Genomic DNA, 17971 nt, shown 5'->3' with positions numbered 1-17971 from the left:
CTAAGCCCTGGTCTACACTAGGGAGTTGTTTCAAAATAATCCCCCTTATTTCAAAATAATAAGCGGTGCATCCACACTACTAAGCCTGTTGTTTGAAATAATGGACTGGTTATTTAAAATCAGTACTCCTGCTTTCCTCAGGGAATAACGCTTATTCCAAAATAGTGATTTTGAAATAGCGGGTGTGTGGACACCCCGGTGTCGCTATTTCAAAATAACTCCCCAGAGTCATTCAAAGTAATTACTCCCCAGCACTTCCCGAGGCTCTAAGTTGAGGTGTGTTCAAAATAATGGACTAATTTCAAGGCTCCCTCATAGTGGGGACACGCTATTTTGGTTTTGCTATTTCAGGAGTTATTACTTAGTATTTAATTATTTCGAAATAATTTCCTAGTGTAGACACACCCTGAAAGTGGAAAGTGAGGCAAGGTGCTGTGTGCAGGACTTTCTTCAGACCCACAGAAGGTGGCTAGGAGATGGAAAGACCACTTGATGACAGTGAGATGGAAAACCACAAAATATAGGGGAATAGGTGGAGAACGTAGCACAGTGAAAGAAAAAGAGTTGCAAGGAGAGAAAGTAAAATGGAGACGATACACGCTGGCTACGTCTACACTGACATGATTTTCCGGAAATGCTAGATTGGCAGGATCGCCATTTTCGCGATCGGGGCTTTTTTGAGGAAAACAAATCTCTGCTGTCTACACTTGCCCTTTTGTGCAAAAGTTTTTCGGCAAAAGACTTTTGCCCGAACAGGAGCAGCATAGTATTTCCGCAATAGCACTGACAATCTTACATGAAATCGTCAGTGCTTTTGCGGAAATTCAAGCCGCCAGTGTAGACAGTTGGCAAGTTTTTCTGCAAAAGCAGATGATTTTGCGGAAAAACTTGCCAGTCTAGACACAGCCACTGAGTGGGAAGAGAAAGCAGAGTGAAACCATGAAGAGAGAGACTGCATAAAGACAGCAAGTTTGGAATTAGATTACAAAAAGTTGATTGACAACATATTGCAATTAAATGCAGTACACAGTAAACAGAACACAACTGTTTAATTCCTCTGTGCTGCAGGTGGAGTGGTCTTGGTGTGGAGCAGTACAGGTGTTTTTCATCCTGCTAACCAACATCGTTGTCAGGCTAGGCTGTGCTGAATGAGGATTACCTTCTTATACAATGACTTGTACATGGATTGAGATAATATACTGTTATTTTATACCAGGCTGAGTAGCAGCACGAAGAGCATTTGGCAGACGATTGACTTTTCTCATTATTTCCTTCCAGGACTTATCCACCTGTAAGAACATCTTTGCCTCTCCAGGTAGCTGCCTCTGTATATCAGGAGCACTAAAAATACTTTCTAAGTAAAGCCAGTTTCTCTGACACGTCAACCACTCTTCCTAGAAAAAAAGGAAAACTTGAGCAATCAGACCCTACTGTACGAAGGAGAACTTTTGAAATACAGTCTGAATTTTCAAATTATGAAGCAGAAGAAAATCTACTAACATTAAACATGAATCTGCTATAGTATTTCATTTCTCCCTCCCTTAGACAGCAAAACTTCAGTATTCATGACACAATCTGAGCCCTTTGGCTCAACCACCAGACACTTGATGAGACAGCATGCACTTTGCCCCTCCAAAAAGATCGCTCAAGATCATTTTCTATATGCAGTTATGAAGAATGTATATTTCCAACACACACACACCAAGTAAACGCCATTTGAGAACATGCCAAGCTGCTTTGGTATAAGAGAACACGCAGTGATTTTTTTCTTTTAAGGAAAATAAAGGCTAAAATCTATGCTGCTCGAGAAGAGCCTTCATTTTATGCCATCTGCCAGTATTTGGCCTCTGGCAAACAAAGAGTTAACGGCAGGCCTGCTTCCTCCCTCCTTTGCATCATGGGAAGGCTGACAAGGCGGTGCTGGAGAGTGCAGGTCAATCAGGTACTCCAGCTGCACCAGAACGTCAGGCGCTGAGGAGGAACCGACACAAGCCTTTTTTGCTCCAAACTTCCTACTATGCCTACTTCTCTGGCAGCTCCACTGAAGGGAGCAGCCTCAGAGGCGCGAGAGTACGCAGCACTTTCAGTACCAGGTGCCCCAACCCCGCTCAGAGTAGGTCTACGCAACGCTGGCAGATATTGGTGCCTTGTTTGCACTGTTGCTGTTGTTGGTGGAGTTGCAGTGGTGGCAGCAACAGTGAGACGTTACAGAGGAATAAGCCTCAGGCTCTGTACTTTGTTACCTTATAGCCTCTTTGCACCAGCTACAGGGCCTTGGACCTTGATTCTCCATTAATCATCTGCAATTTTTCAGAGCAGAACCCTTCCTCTAGCACAGGACATTAACCTTGTGCACCTCCCAGCTGAACTGGCCCAGAATCATTCCCAGCTATCAAACCTTCCCGCACAAAATGCCCCGTCTCGAGAACTCAGAGCTGACCTTGTCATCTCCACTCCAGCAACAAGGCGCCAGCTACCCTACGTCACGAGATGCTTGGACCTTGCCTCATGTGGGCTGCCAGACCCACCCACGACCCACAGCAAGACCTGGGGAGATCTGATGCTACCATTACTGAATGTTCTTCCTATGCACCCTAGCATCTTTCTGCTTGCAATCAACAAACACGTCTAACTTGCAAAAGCTATTCACTTGCCAATTAGATAGCTTTGGCAGCATGAATGTTAAACAAATATAAGCTCAAACAGTGAGGCATCCTGTGGCACCTACAACTTCTAATTAATACAATTAGTCCATCTTCTAGGGTTCGAATTGGCAGTCTAATTTGAAGCTAGAGGGACACTTCGGTCAATGTCAGTAACCCTGCTTTCATGAGGAGTACGGGAAATCATTCCTTCAACTTCCTGCAGTGTAGACAGCACCCAATGCTGAGTTACGCTACTTCAACTTCAGTTACACAATTAACGTAGCTGACGTTGCATCTCTTAATTCGACTTTGTCCCATAGTATAGACATACCCATAGAGACTAACAGATTTATTAGGGAATAAGCTTTCATGGGTAAAACCCACTTCATCAGATGAATCATATAAGCCAGTTATTTGAACTGTGTAAGTCATGGACATATTTTGAATAATGGTTTTCCGAACAAATATAAAATCAGTTCGGGATTTTGTAACATCACCTGGCAAAATTAGATTAAAAAAGATCGCCTTTTAGCAATTTCAACATATTCAGTATTTTAAATAAACCACTTTGCGCTTTATTTGAGACTCAGGCAAAGTCTTACAAAGCTGTTTTGTTGTTTGCTACTCACCAATGTTTGACTAAATAAGGCGAGCTGCTTTTGCCATTCATCCACACGAGATTTGAGCGGGCCCACATATCGTGAGGAGGCTATAGTTGATACATTAATAGTGCTGTCATCAAGAAGAACCTTAAATAAGAAGTACACAGTCTGTCATTTACTGTCCTAGGGCCTAATTCTCCACTGGCAATGATCAAACTAAAACAGATGAAGGTATGTTATTTCAATACAGTACAAATAGTTTGTTTTGCAAAGCTTTAGTGGAATCAAATTTTGGCTGAATTAAAGTATATGGTATAAATTTTATAAATCAGAGAAAATAGGCCCTGATGTAGCAAATGGCTCTCCACAGAGGGACCAAAGAGCATGCAAAAAGGGTATGCCGCAGGAAGGCAGCTACAAAGGGCTCTAGCGAGGTTTTATGCAGTTATCCAGCTAATAATTCTTCCTCTAGTTTTAATGTTTGATATTAACCAAAGTATTTTCAATTTTCTAAGATATTTACATATTGTAATAGATATTACAATTGTTAACTTTGGTGAACTGAGTGTTTATGGAAAACGACAAACTCTCTTAAGAAAAGATTTTGTTATCAAATGGATAAGCCATCAGAATGAGAATTTGTATTTTGTTTACAGAGTTTTAAAAATAATATAAAATGTTCCATCAACATAAACCATTACTAGGTCACTGCCTGAATTTTATAAATATAACCTAGTTATAACCTAACTATAATTGCTAGTTTCATCTGAATTTTTTATAAGTTTCCCCCTAACTTTTCTCAGATTCCTATTTAATGCAAGCACTGACTTACCTGAATCTCATCTGTACCACCAAGGATAAAAACATCCTTCGAATCACGATGAGGAAGAACAACGAATTCAGTTGTTTTCCAAGAATCCTCCACCTGGTTGAGAAATTGTAACCCTTGTAAATCTGTTTACAACACTAAAATATTTAGGTTTTACAAGTAAATAAAATGTAGATCATCCTAATGAAAAAAACCTCACCATTTCACCTAGATAGACACTGTCAAACAATTATTTTACTTTGTTATCTCTTCTCAGAAGAAAAAGGGAAACATCTCTGCTGCCTGTGTCATTTTACATTTAACAAGCATCGAACTTTTTTTTATTCTGCATAAAATGATAATAAACATGGCTTGGTTTGTGTCTGTCTATAATAATGTCAACTTATGGATACTGTTCAAGTTGCAGCATGACTCCAGCACAGACTTGCTGACATTAGGAGGTATGGGCTACTGTAAAGAGAGCCAAACAGGTGCAGACTGTTCTTTGGGTCCAATATTCTCTGCTAGGGAGAATTCTATCAGCAGTTTCCCTCCAGCATCGGTCTCTGTCTGTATGGCTATGTCTAGACTGCAGGCTTCTTTCGAAAGAGGCTCTTTCGAAAGAATCTTTCGAAAGAGCCTTTTTCGAAAGATCGCGTCTAGACTGCAGGCGGATCTTTCGAAAGAGAAATCCGCTTTTTCGAAAGAGAGCACCCAGCGAGTCTGGATGCTCTCTTTCGAAGACGGCCTCTTTACATTGAAGAACGCCTTCTTTCGAAAGAGGAACTTTCGAAAGAAGGCGTTCTTCCTCGTGAAATGAGGTTTACCGCCATCGAAAGAAAAGCCGCGTTCTTTCGAAATAATTTCGAAAGAACGCGGCTTGAGTCTGGACCCAGGGGAAGTTTTTTCGGGAAAAGGCTACTTTTCCCGAAAAAAACCCTGAGTCTGGACACGGCCTATGAGCCCTCTTGGATATGCTCCTTGGAGGGGCAGAGATCAGTTGTAACAGAAACAGTATTTATGCTTTAGATTTTGTTCAAATATAAACAATTCTACTTACCATTAATATGGTACTTATATACTCTGAACTGTAATAGAGAGACACTTTCTAGCTTAATCATCCATTTTAAAAAAAGAGTCAAGGTTTTCATCATGTTGTCAAAAGCAAAGACAAATGTTTGTAAAAGTTACCTTTTTGAGAATGGTCTCTAAGGAAGCTTCTCCCGAAGCTTGTCCAGAAACATCCTGAATTTCTTGAGCAAAGTCAAAGGCACTGAGCTCAACAAGTCGAGCCAAGGATAACGGGAATTCCAGATCTACCAGTGGCGCATTAACTATTTGTTCCAAAACTGCCCAGTGTCTGGGTTTCAAACAGGGGTTTCTCAGGTCTGTGATAACTGGAAGCTAAGAAAATAAAACAAACAACATATTTATTTTTCATTCATGTACTTTATAACTGTAGGCCTCTCTCTCAAAGCACTGTCTTTTACATAGAGCTTGTTACTAAAAATTGTAAAAGATTTTTTATCGATATTTTTATTTAATTATTTTTAGGAAAAAAATTACCTTTCCGCCACAGTTTTTTGTTTGAAATTTTGGAATAATGTACAAAAAGATTAGTTGCATAGTAGTATTTTATAGCTCTATGATACAAAATCTTGTTTTTTAAAATGGAAATTTTATTTTTTGGTTCTTTTGCCCCATTTCCATTTTGCCCCTGGAAGAGTTATATAAAATGAGGGATTCTTTGAGACTTATTGAAAAATAAGAATCATGTGTAAATAGCATGTTTTTCTAAAAAGCTTTTGGAAAGCTAATTTTAAGTTGCTTTTGTACCTTTTCTCTCATCTTCTCCACATTCCCTTTGAGCTGTGGCACTATATTATTGGGTGGCAAACCTTTTTCCAATTGATTCACAAATTTAGCATACTTAGAAACTTGAGAATTCAGGTATTCTGGATCCAGGCTATCAAATTTACACTGTGGAAATCAAATACAGAAAACGTGCTAATTAATGGACATGTTCACTTTGAATATTATCTTACTCCACCAAGAAATCAAGAACTATTCATATCTGACACATAGTGCATACAACAGTTACACTATATGGTCAGATCTTGCGAGCCTTGGGCACTCCAAGTTTCCAGTTTTTATACCCCACACATCAGTCATTTCTAGAAAATGTACTGGACATTTTTACAGAGCTTCAAAAGGCAGTATATTCTAAAGCAAAGCAGTATCATAGACACCTATTTTAGCGAACACAGTTCAAAGAAAATGACATACCTGTAATTTGTATTCTCCGGCAGTTCAGCAAGGTACTATAATGAAACACTAATGATAGGACGAACGACACAGTGTGAACAGCCAAATTATGCAAATTAATAGGAAAAGGCCATTCTGTGGTTTGATGATAGGCAAAGCTAGCAGTCTTGATGCCTACAGTCTTCCATTGCCACGATATATGGAACAACCACAGTCTTTCTTAAACACCTGATCAACAAAAAGCTACGAACATGAGCACATTTCCACACAACTAAAATCCAAGCATTGTCTGCTTTGTTGTCACTAGGGACTAAACTTGCTCTAAATCTCTATACAGTGCACATCTGTTGGAGTGGAGGTGCTAGCTGCCCTAAACCTCAGAAGTCACAGCAGTTCCCACTAGTAAAGCCCTGGGAATCAACGCGCAAGAATGGGGCATGATTGTAATGACTGAGGTTTTATATGTTGTCACATAATAATATGATTTACTGACTTATGTAGACTGCAGTAGCACCTCAAATTATTGTTCAGGATCCCACTGTGGTAGGCCCTGTCCATCATGTAATGAAATGATGGCCGTGGTTATAAAGAGCTTCCAAAATGTGTATATAATCACTGAGGCAACCGATGGTTAGAATACAGAACATATCAATGAGATGTTTAAAATTAATGGCAAATAAATGTAATAAAAAAACTTCTTCACAAATCATGCCATTGTCCAGTGGAAAATATCACGGCAGGAGGTGAGAATGACAAAAACTATATCTATATGTGAAGGAGGAGGCAAAGTCATTTAATAACTCGGGAGAATATTAGCTGTTTCGGTGGCCAAAACACAAGTAACCAAAACTCATGCTTTGGAGCATCATCTGACCATGCAACATCCAACTCATCTATATTTTTAATAGAAGCTTGAAGAAAGACAAAGGAAGAAAACTGAAACTTCATCTAAGGGAAGACTATTTTTATTTTTTTAAATTTTGCTTTCCCCCTTTAGTAGCCTTAGTAACTGCAGATGCAGCAACACACAAAGATAAAGTAACCTTCATAATGCAAACATTGGTTCTAAATGGTTAAAATGAAGCTCACCAATCTACAAAATTGCTGCAAAGTTATTCAAGCTTTACAATTTGCTTCAGAATACTCACAAGATAGTATACAGAGCAATTCAAGAAGAATAACTCCTGGAATAATGTACAAAAAGTTTAGCTACACAGTAGTATTTTATAGCTCTATGATACAAAAACCTATAATGCCATTTTGGAAAAATAAAATGAATTGTCTTTTTCTACATATTAATAGAATTTTTATTATAAGCTATATTGTACATCATTTTTATACTTGGTCATTTAGGAATCAAAGCATTTCAATTTACCTCCATCCATTCTGTCTGGAGTATTTCCCATTCAGAACAAGAATCCCAAAGCAGCTGTTTGAGTTTCAGTTCTGCACTAACTTCCTCTAAAGCATCGAATTTTGAAATTTCCACCTTAAAGAGAAATTTTACATGTAATTTTTAACAATGAAAATTTTAAAACAATCTAATATATATTTTTAGAAGCTTCATGTTTGCAAATTGTACAGTTAACACTGGGGAATAAAAACAGGAAATCTGGAAATGGCAGAGATGCTTAATGACTTCTTTCTTCAATTTTCACCAAGAAGGTTGGTGTGACTAGATGTCTAACATAGTGAATTCCAGTGAACACGAGGGCCTCATGAGTCACCAGGGCCTCATGAAATACAACCTAGACTACTCAAGGAACCACCTGAAGAGATATCTGAGCCATTAGCGATTATCTTTGAAATGTCATGGAATATAGAAGAGGTTCTAGAAGACTGGAAAAGTGCAAACATAGTGCCAATGTATAAAAAGAGAAACAAGGGCAACCCAGGAAATTACAGACCAGCCAGCTTACTTTCTGTACCAGGAAAGATAATGGAGCAAATAATAAAGTCATCAATTTGCAAACATTTAGAAGATAATAGGGTGATAAGTAACAGTCAGCATGGCTTTGTCAAGAACAAATTTCAAACTAACCTAATAGCTTTATTTGACAGGGTAACAAGCCTTGTGGATGTAGGGAAGTGGTTGATGGAGTATAGCTTGATTTTAGTAAAGCTGCTGATACTGTGTCACATGACCTTTTCATTAAACAAAAGGCAGGGAAATGCAACCTAGATGGAGCTGCTATAAGATGGGTGCAAAACTGGTGGGAAAACTATTCCCAAAGAGTAAACAAAATACAGGACTATGTAGCACTTTAAAGACTAACAAGATGGTTTATTAGATGATGAGCTTTCGTGGGCCAGACCCACTTCCTCAGATCAAATAGTGGAAGAAAATTGTCACAACCATATATACCAAAGGATACAATTAAAAAAAATGAACACGTATGAAAAGGACAAATCAAATTTTAGAACAGAAGCAGGATGGGGGGGAGGGAGGTAAATGTCTGTGAGCTTATGATATTAGAGGTGATAATTGGGGAAGCTATCTTTGTAATGGTAAGATAATTAGATTCTTTATTCAGACCTAGGTGTAAAGTGTCAAATTTAAGCATGAATATTTGATCTGAGGAAGTGGGTCTGGCCCATGAAAGCTCATCACCTAATAAACCATCTTGTTAGTCTTTAAAGTGATACATAGTCCTGTATTTTGTTTCAGCTACACCAGACTAACACGGCTACATTTCTATCCCAAAGAGTAGTTATCAATGGTTCAGAGTTATGCTGGAAAGGCATAATGAATGGGGTCCCACGGGAATGAGTTTTGGGTCCAGTTCTGTTTAATATCTTCATCAATTATTTAAATAATGGCATAGAGAGAGGAACAATCAGTTTCACACATAGGGTATGTCTACACTACAGCGTTATTTCGAAATATCTTATTTCAAAATAGTTATTTCAAAATAGCTTATTTCGAAATAACGCGTCTACACACAAAAATGAATTTTGAAATAGCATTTTGCTATTTTGAAATAGCATGTCCACACTGAGTGGACACTGAATCGCATCAAGTCAGGCGTTACTTTGTGTGGCTGCTGCCTGAGGCTGTCCAAGGCCTGTGCTTAAAGGGACCCCACTGGACAGCCGGTTCTCAGATTTCCCTGCTTGCTTGCCTACCTCGATGAGGGACAGCAAAGCATTTTGTCTCTGCGTGCTCTGGTTGCCCTCACTCGGGACATCACAGCATTCTGTAACATGGAGCCAGAGCTGCCCCTGGGCACTCTGGTGCTTCTCGTGGACGCGTTGCTGCGAGCCTGACTGCACTTTCTGCAGACTACCATCCCGGAGGTCCATTGGGGGGGGGCTGTCAGTATCCAGGAGGCCCTGCGGGAGAGCTTCCACCCTGAGGAGCACTGGGAGGCAGGCTCCAGGGAGCTGGTAGACTGCTCCTGGGGAGCAATGGAGGGCTGGCTGCCAGTGGCTTGCTGGCTCATGTTTTGGGGCCACTGGGTCGGGGCAGTGACTGCTGGCTCTGGACTTGGAGCTTGCAGGCTTGGAGCTGGCACAGGCACTGTGGCCAGAGTCAACCCCTTTAAGGGCTCCAGGGAGTGGGGAGTGGGGAGGGAGAAGAGTGTTCTTGGTTGAGGCTGGAGTGGCCACCAGGGCACCCTGGGAAGATTGGAGGCCCCCTATTTCGATATAAGTGTCTACACAGCACTGATTTCAAAATAGCTATTTCAAATTTGGCATTATTCCTCATGGAATGAGGTTTACCAAGTTCGAAATAAGCGCTCTGCTATTTCAAATTAATTTTGAAATAGCGGTTTGGCTGTGTAGACGCTAGTAAAGTTATTTCAAAATAACGGCTGTTATTTCGAAATAACGGCTGTTATTTTGAAATAACTTTGCTGTGTAGACATACCCATACAGAATGGAAAACTTCTGCCTCGGGAGGAGTACTGCAGAAAGGGATCTAGGGGTCATAGTGGATCACATGCTAAATATGAATCAACAGTGTGAACAAAAAGAAGAAAAAAAGCAAAAACAGCAAACATTCTGAGTTGTATGAGAAGGAGTGTGTGAGATAAGAAGTCATTCTTCTGCTCTACTCCATGCTAATTAACCTTAGCTGGAGTACTGTGTCCAGTTCAGGGTGCCACATTTCAAGAAAGATGTAGAGAAATTGGAGAAGGTCCAGAGAAGAGAAACAAAAATGGTTAAAGGTCTAGAAAACATGACTTATGAGGGAAGATTGAAAAAACTAGGTTTGTGTAGTCTGGAAAAGGGTTACATGAGAGTAGCTTTCAAGTACATAAAAGGATGCTACAAGGAAGAGGGAGAAAAATTGTTCTTAACCTCTGAGGATAAGACAAAAAGTAATGGGCCCCTGTGCACAAGCAGGTTTAGGCAAGAAATACCTATTTCCTAAATACATAAATAAATAAAGAGACACGAGCAGGGATGTTGACTTTACAAAGTTCTGCTATTCAGAAACACTTGAATCTTTAACATTGCAGAAAATACACTCAGTTCAGACTTCATAAAAGCACAGCAAAGAGCCTAAGGAAAAATTACCTTAAAATTCTTCTGGTAGGATTTATACTGGAATGCCCGTTTCTGCAACTCATCTAGAATGGCTTGCAAGTCTGTTAGAGTTTGTTTGATTTTGGCTTGATCAGCTGCAATATCCAAAATCTGTGGGTCCTGTTACACAAAAATAACTTTTTGTTAGTTTGTTAAATTTAGCTCTTAGTCCAGGTTGAGATCAACATCCTTCTATTTCAGGAGAATGGAAATAAATTTTAAACTTAGTGCCATATAGGACCAATGTTTCAATATTCAATTGTATAGCATGTGTGTGAGACAAGATTTAACCTATTTCAAATGACCAGTGTAAATAGGGATGGAAAAATTATGAAGTCTTAAAAGTGTCCAGATCAAATTTCTTCTCTTTATAAATGAAAAATATATTTTCCCCTATCATCTTCAATTTGACATAAGCTGGTGAAGGCTGGCCCCCCAAATAAATAGATTATGAACCCTCACTATGCCATGGCTACACATTAAAGTCATCTTTCCAGCACTTGAGTGCTTACAACAACATTTGTGAGAAAAATCCCAGTAATGCTCACTTCTGAAAACATATACATTTCTAAATATGTCTGAGCATTATGTATCAAATCCTGACCCTTTATCCACACCACCCTGATTCCAGTGGAACCGGTTTGGCTCCTCTGCCAGTGGTAGGAGGTCAAATTTTGGGGATTCAACATGGGTTCACAGCTCTGAGAATGCTCAGCCTCCATCATCATGGAGACTCACTATGTTCCAATGCTAGGCACCTTTGCGTGAAAGCAGAAAGGTGAATGGACAAGAGCTAAGCTGACGAACGCTGTCCTGTGCAAAGGCAGTAAGTATGGGAGACATTGCTGAAGCTCTGTGACAGGTGAGGGAGAAGGATTTCATCCCTTCAATCCCTGACAGATCCATTGTGCTAACATAAGCTCCTCTGTTTTAGTGCAGAAGACACAGTTTAGTCCTATTTATTTAGATCCATAAGGCTAAATCCTGCCCTCAGAAATACTGAGCAACCCTTCAACTCATACAACACGAGTGAAAATGTGAGCATTTGCACACCAATGCAGAAATTATATACAGTATAAAGATAATCAAAACTGCTCTTTGCAAACCTGAGCTTGCTGTTTCACTTCTTTCACTTCCTCATTGAGCTCGACAACATCTTGGTCTAAATGTTGACAGAATTTGGTAATGCTGGCATCTCTTTCGCCCACTGATTTGTCAATTGCATTGCGAACCGCAACAATGGATGGTTTCAGAGATGCAAAGAGAGCAAAATCTTCAGGAGGCGTAGGTACTAGGTACTGTTCAATCAGCTGATACATCTGAGTTACCACATTCCCTTCTTCTTCAAGGCTTTCAATCTACAAAAACAGTCAGACTTCACCCTGGAGAATCAACCATGTTTTCTTCAGTAATCCTTAGCAGTATGTTATCTTAATTACATTGTTAACAGTATCAAAATATGGTTATTATGGTAAAATAATGTTAATCAGAGGAAGAAAACAAGTCCCAGCAAAAGGTTTTTTAATTACATAAAAAGATAAATAGGTTAATCTTGTCCTTGAATTGATTAGTTTCTTATATCACTGCTATTTGAAAACAGAGTATATCCAGGCAACTGCAGAAGACAGAAATGTTTGGTTGGACTTGTGGTATCTTCTTCAGTATATCCTCCGTAGCACACACTATGTTATGTTTTCCATTTATTCCATTATAGAAAGCTTCGACAGCAAAATATTAGGCAGTGGAACATACAGGCATTCTCCAATTTGCTTTATTTTGCTGGTTGCACGCAAGTCTATTTCTAGATGTTCTGCTTCCCACCGGGAGAAGATGGATTTTGCTGCTGCTAAAAGGGTAAAATTTCAGTCTAAAGGGAATTTAAGAACACTATTAGCAGCTGAAAAAGGGAGGTTAAAAACTGAAAATGCTGATAGACTTTTAACACAGCATTCGCCACTTGCGAATGCAATAATAAGCACACATTTTTTAGCTGACAATAATTAGAAACATTTAAAAAAATGAAAACAGGCGGCATTGTCCTTACCAGTAAAGATGTCTCCTCCTAGCAGGAAATCCCCTAGTCTGGAATGGATTATTGGTTTGGCCACATACCCATGTTGTGGCAGGCATGCTGGGGCAGCTCACAGCCAAGGATTTCTGAGATCCCAGCTCAGCCCTACATACACTTGGCAAACTGCATCACAAGCCCAGCTGACATTTTCCAATGTGTCTGGCCCTGAAACAACTCAGCCAGTTCATCTGGTCATCGATCTCATCCTGCACATGAGCAGCTGATATTGTGAGGTTCCTCATCCTGGACTGTAGATTAATACTTCCCATGGCACAAATGAAATTCCATTTGCATACCCTGGCCTATGAGGGAAGCATATTCACTTGCTCCTGCTCAGCAGGACCTCTGCCAGACACCTTTCCAATGCCAGATTTCTCATCCTGCACCATCTTCTTAAAGACTGAGGGATTGTCCCTGGGAAGGGGAACCCGTTGTCCAAAGACCTCGGCCATCAACAAGAGGAGTGTCTGAAGAAAGTCTACATATGAGAGGTACCACTAGGCAGTATCAGCACAGCAAACAGTCCCAGAAGGTGGAAGGGCTGCCAGACAGCACCTCATTTCTAGAGGAGAAGGATACTCATAGATAGTGGTCCTGCTAGGCTTGTTTTCTCTAGTCACATCTTCCACTGAGCTCAGTGCATCAGGAGCCTGCCAGGAGAACAGTGAGGAGGAGGAGGGGAAAAGAACTCCAGACACAGCCAGTGACCCAGGCCTTTCAACAACACACGGAGCAGAGAGAGTTCTTTTCTTCTCTAGCTACTTCTACTAAAACTGGTAGAATATCGGGCTTGAGATGCAGTTCTCAATTTTCTATATAGGGACCTGTGGCACCAAAATCCCTCACCAGCATGCTGTCTCTGTGATGTGAGATGTCTCTGTGATGGATGCAGTCAGCTCAGTAGGCCGTTCCTGACTAATGAATTGACTGCATTTAAGAAAATAAATCTAACACAGCTTAGATATTACGTATGATCCAGTCGTATAATTTCTAGCAATGCTCCATTAAGAAATTATAATACAGAAGCTTTCTTTTTTACTTTTGTGGGGGGCTGCAGCACAGGAACACATGTTCTCTCTTACTCATCTTTTTCAAGAAAATATATATACAAAATACACACATTGCTTGCCAAGGCAGTAACCTCCCGTCCCTATCTCCTGCAAGATACAATGTACTTACTCGTTCCTGAATTTCATCAAGGAATATCAAGCTGTTAACATATTCTGTAGTGGTGGATGGAAGAAACTCAAGTTTAAATTTGGCATCTTGTGCCTCAGCTATAATGGCAGTCACTTTCTGCTTTCCAATAACCGGGAGCATATCGTTAATGACCTAAGAATCAAAGGGAAATATTAGACCGTGTAAAATAGTTTTAAAGCAAGAGGTGAAGGGCAGTAGTCCTTTCCATTGTCAGATGGGAAATCTGGATTAGATTTTCAGCCCTAGTTTGCTGCCCAATCCTGTAGTCCTTCATTGTTAGAGCAGTCCCTCTGAACTGAATGGGATGATTTTCATGAGGGAGAACTGCAGAATCACATCCCATAAGAACATAAGAATGGCCAGACTGGGTCAGACCAAAGGTTCATCTAGCCCAATGTCCTGTCTTCTGACAGTGGCCAATGCCAGGTGCCCCAGAGGGAATGAACAGAACACAAGATCATCACTCCTGTCATCCATTCCCAGCCTCTGACAAACAGAGGCTAGAGACACCATCCCTACCCATCCTGGCTAATAGCCATTGATGGGCCTAACCTCCATTCATTTATCTAGTTCTTTTTTGAACCCTGTTAAAGTCCTAGCCTTCACAACATCCCAAGGCCAGAGGAGCTGGAAGTAAGGCAAAACAAGCAACTTAGATGGGAACAGTGCCCAAGTCATTTAACAGAGACTCTTCACACCGGTTAAAGATATGGTGGTGACAGTTTGGGAGGGGAGTCCTTCCAGCCTATGTGACCTAGAAGGTCACTGACTATTCCCAGGGGCCTCGTGTGAATGTGATGAATAGCAAATAAAAACAGGTGGCCTCAGGGTTCCATGAGTCATAGAGAAGAGATCCTCATTCTCTGAAACTCACATACAATTTACTGAAATGAAATTGTTATTGTAATACTAACTTTTGGATTTTAGCAGAGCAACTATCTGCCATGTTTCCCAAAACAACTATTATCCAGCCTCAATGAGTACAAATGTATATATTGAAATTCAAAGAAATACATACAATATGGGCTGTAGGCCTTTCTGCCGTTCATTAAAAACACAATACACAAAACTCAAAGAGTAACACCTTCCTCTTCTAGTTACATACCCACCATCTGACAGCACATACATTATGAATCAAAATTTCCCAGCCTTCCCATTTCCTCCCTCCTCCCCCCCAAAGAAAATCCATCTCCAGCTGTCACAACCCTTCTCAGATGCATACACAGACTGGCTCGCAACATGCCAGGTCGATAAATCCAGGCTATTTTGGACCGAAGGGGAGTGAGTTCTAAAGACGAAGAACCCTCATGAAGAACTTTCTGGTAGCAGCTCCTGTTTTTTAACCACGGGAGCTCAGCTCGAGAGCCTCCAATGAGGCTATGTCTAGACTGCAATCCTCTTTTGAAAGAGGCTTTTTGGAAAGATACTTTTGAAAAAGCCTCTGTTGAAAAAGAGCATCTAGACTACAATCAGTACTTTCAAAAAAGCACAGTTTGCATTACATAGCACCTTTTTTCAAAGAGCACTTTCGAAAAACGGTGTTCTTCCTCGTAACACAAGGTTTTCCGCAGTCGAAAAAACTGCTGCGTTCTTTCAATTTACTTTCGAAAGAACATGGCAGCAGTCTAGACGCAGGGGAAGTTTTTTCCGAAAAAAGGCCACTTTTAAAAAAAAAAAAAACCCTGTAGTCTAGACACACACCGAGCTAACTGTGGCAGAATGTCCTAGAGAGAGAGGAACTCTCGCAGATAGGGAAGTACCAGGCCATTTCGGCAGCCAGTGCAGATCCCAAAGCACTGGCATGATGTGCTCAAGGCAAGATACTCCACAACCAAGATGCCCCATTGTAATATTTTGTAGTTGGTCTTGAAGGATGTTGCAAAGTAGCTGTGGAATGAGTGTCTGAATGAGTGTGGAATGGAGTTCAAAAGCAGGATGAACTCATGATAAAGCTGGAGATGTCATAACATACCATTTTTCTGTACTAGAATATAAATAACAATAGCAAAAGGAACTGGTCAGATTGTCCATTTGCATCACTGAACAGTTACTGACCATAGCAAAACTCAAATGAATAAATTCTTGCTGTACTCTCTGTAGATTTACCTCCAAGCAGCGCTTTGGTGATGGTATTAATTTTTCTTTCAGTTTTTTCGCATCTATAAGCAACAAGCCTAAATTTCTTTTCTGCTTGATAGCCAAAGCATCTTTATGTTCTCTGTGATATTTCTCGAGTTGTTGTGCAAAGAAATCAACACCTGTGTGTAATAAATTACAATGTCAAACTAAAAATAACAACTGACAGTTTGAAAAATGCTTTATCAAAGTGTATTCACAATTGCATTAGATAGCTGTAAACAGAACAAAACATATTTAGAACTTTGATTAGCTAAAGAGAAACCAATGCAAACCTCTGCTAGTCAATTACGCAATGCACTGAAACCACAGACAGAGCCATGTGTCAGTGTTTCAACTTCAAGGTTCAGCTTTAAGGGATAGACACAGGCCATTCAGTTCAGAGAAAACAACCTGAACCTTTGCTCAAAGCTAAAACCAAACCTCGTAAAATTTGTTCTGCAAAGTTTTGATTAACTTTTTTCTTTTTAAATGCATTACACTTGTGCTCACTGAATAAACAAACATAAAGGGAACGGGGATGTATTTTGGCTTATGAAAGGGCAGTGGGTAAGAAAAGACTATATCAGGCCAAGAGAAGAAATGTCTGCGTGTTTTGCTGATCTGGAGGCAGCATCCCTTGCATGGTACAGGTACCCACCTTGCACACCAGAGAGACCCCAAAATATTTATATTTCTCACTCAACATGCCAAAGCACTATATGACTGTGCCAGAGGTCATCACTCTATGAGACAGTGCTGTATCAGTGGCATCAATGCTTATGAAACCACAATGTCAGCTTGAAACATTAGCAAAGCATGCACCCTGGGTAGATGGATCCTTTTGAGGTCTAGATGTTGGAAGGATTTTAAAGCATGAGACCAGAGGCTCTTTGCAGACTCCTGTAACCCTTTTAGGAAACTGATTGATTTTGCATTCCTCCAAGTTTCACCTCACTGAAAAGCGACTTGCTTACAAAATCAAACAGAATACACCAAAGTGTCACAGCACGCTATTACTAGAGAATTGCTGTTTCTCTCACATGCATGGGGTGCATGCTCACCATGAGTGGAATCCACGTGGAGAATCATTTGAGAAAGAATTCATAATTCAGAGGGGCTCAGGTGCTGCCTATTCCTGACAGCCCGTTTCACTGATGAAACAGCAGAGCAGAGAAGAAAACGTGACCAGAGTAAAGGCAGCTTTGTGCCTATTGATATTAACAGTAATCCTGGCAGACCAGAGAACAGAGAGGAAGTCAAAAGGTGCAAAATAAAACTCAGATCCCATAATCGGATGTGCCCAGACCTCTGCCTCTGTTCCATGTGGATGCAGGGGCCATATGGAGTTCATTCCATTGTTACCTTGTGTACACATATGGTCATTGATTTGTTTGCGTGAGAGTAAATAAATATTTGAATCTATGAGTAATGCACAACTGCACTGGAAAGTGATTTAGGAAATAGCTTCGGGTTGAACCTCTCTAGTCCAGAACTCTCTGGTCCCGAAACATCTGTGGTCCGGCATCATTTTAATTAGCCTGATGTCCACTTTTCATGGGTGTGGCCAAGTTTCCTGTAATCCCATTAAAATTTGTTTACAGCCACCAGTCCTGGCTCTTCGTGTTCTGTGCTATTATTTAGTTCTAATTTAGAAAATTCTCTGGTTCGGAATTGGTCAGATCCCGAGGATTTCGGACTAGAGAGGTTCAACATGTATAACCAAATCAAG

At 40.3% G+C, this 17971-nt stretch overlaps 1 protein-coding gene across 2 annotated transcripts in view; it reads right to left on the bottom strand.

Moving 5' to 3' along the window:
• DNAH6 (dynein axonemal heavy chain 6) overlaps positions 1 to 17971 on the bottom strand; it is a 149056-nt gene that overhangs the window by 110729 nt on the left and 20356 nt on the right. For both annotated transcript variants that reach the window (XM_075931311.2, XM_075931312.2), the window contains 10 exons: positions 16231 to 16382; positions 14104 to 14256; positions 11960 to 12211; positions 10845 to 10973; positions 7696 to 7809; positions 5892 to 6035; positions 5247 to 5459; positions 4080 to 4172; positions 3275 to 3394; positions 1214 to 1394 (listed from right to left, as the gene is read on the bottom strand). In XM_075931311.2, coding sequence (XP_075787426.2) covers positions 1214 to 1394; positions 3275 to 3394; positions 4080 to 4172; positions 5247 to 5459; positions 5892 to 6035; positions 7696 to 7809; positions 10845 to 10973; positions 11960 to 12211; positions 14104 to 14256; positions 16231 to 16382 — 1551 coding nt within the window. The remainder of the gene's footprint in view (positions 1 to 1213; positions 1395 to 3274; positions 3395 to 4079; positions 4173 to 5246; positions 5460 to 5891; positions 6036 to 7695; positions 7810 to 10844; positions 10974 to 11959; positions 12212 to 14103; positions 14257 to 16230; positions 16383 to 17971) is intronic.

Source organism: Pelodiscus sinensis, chromosome 6, assembly GCF_052426305.1.
Source record: "Pelodiscus sinensis isolate ZL-2025 chromosome 6, ASM5242630v1, whole genome shotgun sequence".
NCBI lineage: Eukaryota > Metazoa > Chordata > Testudines > Trionychidae > Pelodiscus > Pelodiscus sinensis.
This window is presented reverse-complemented; position numbering and strand designations above follow the sequence as displayed.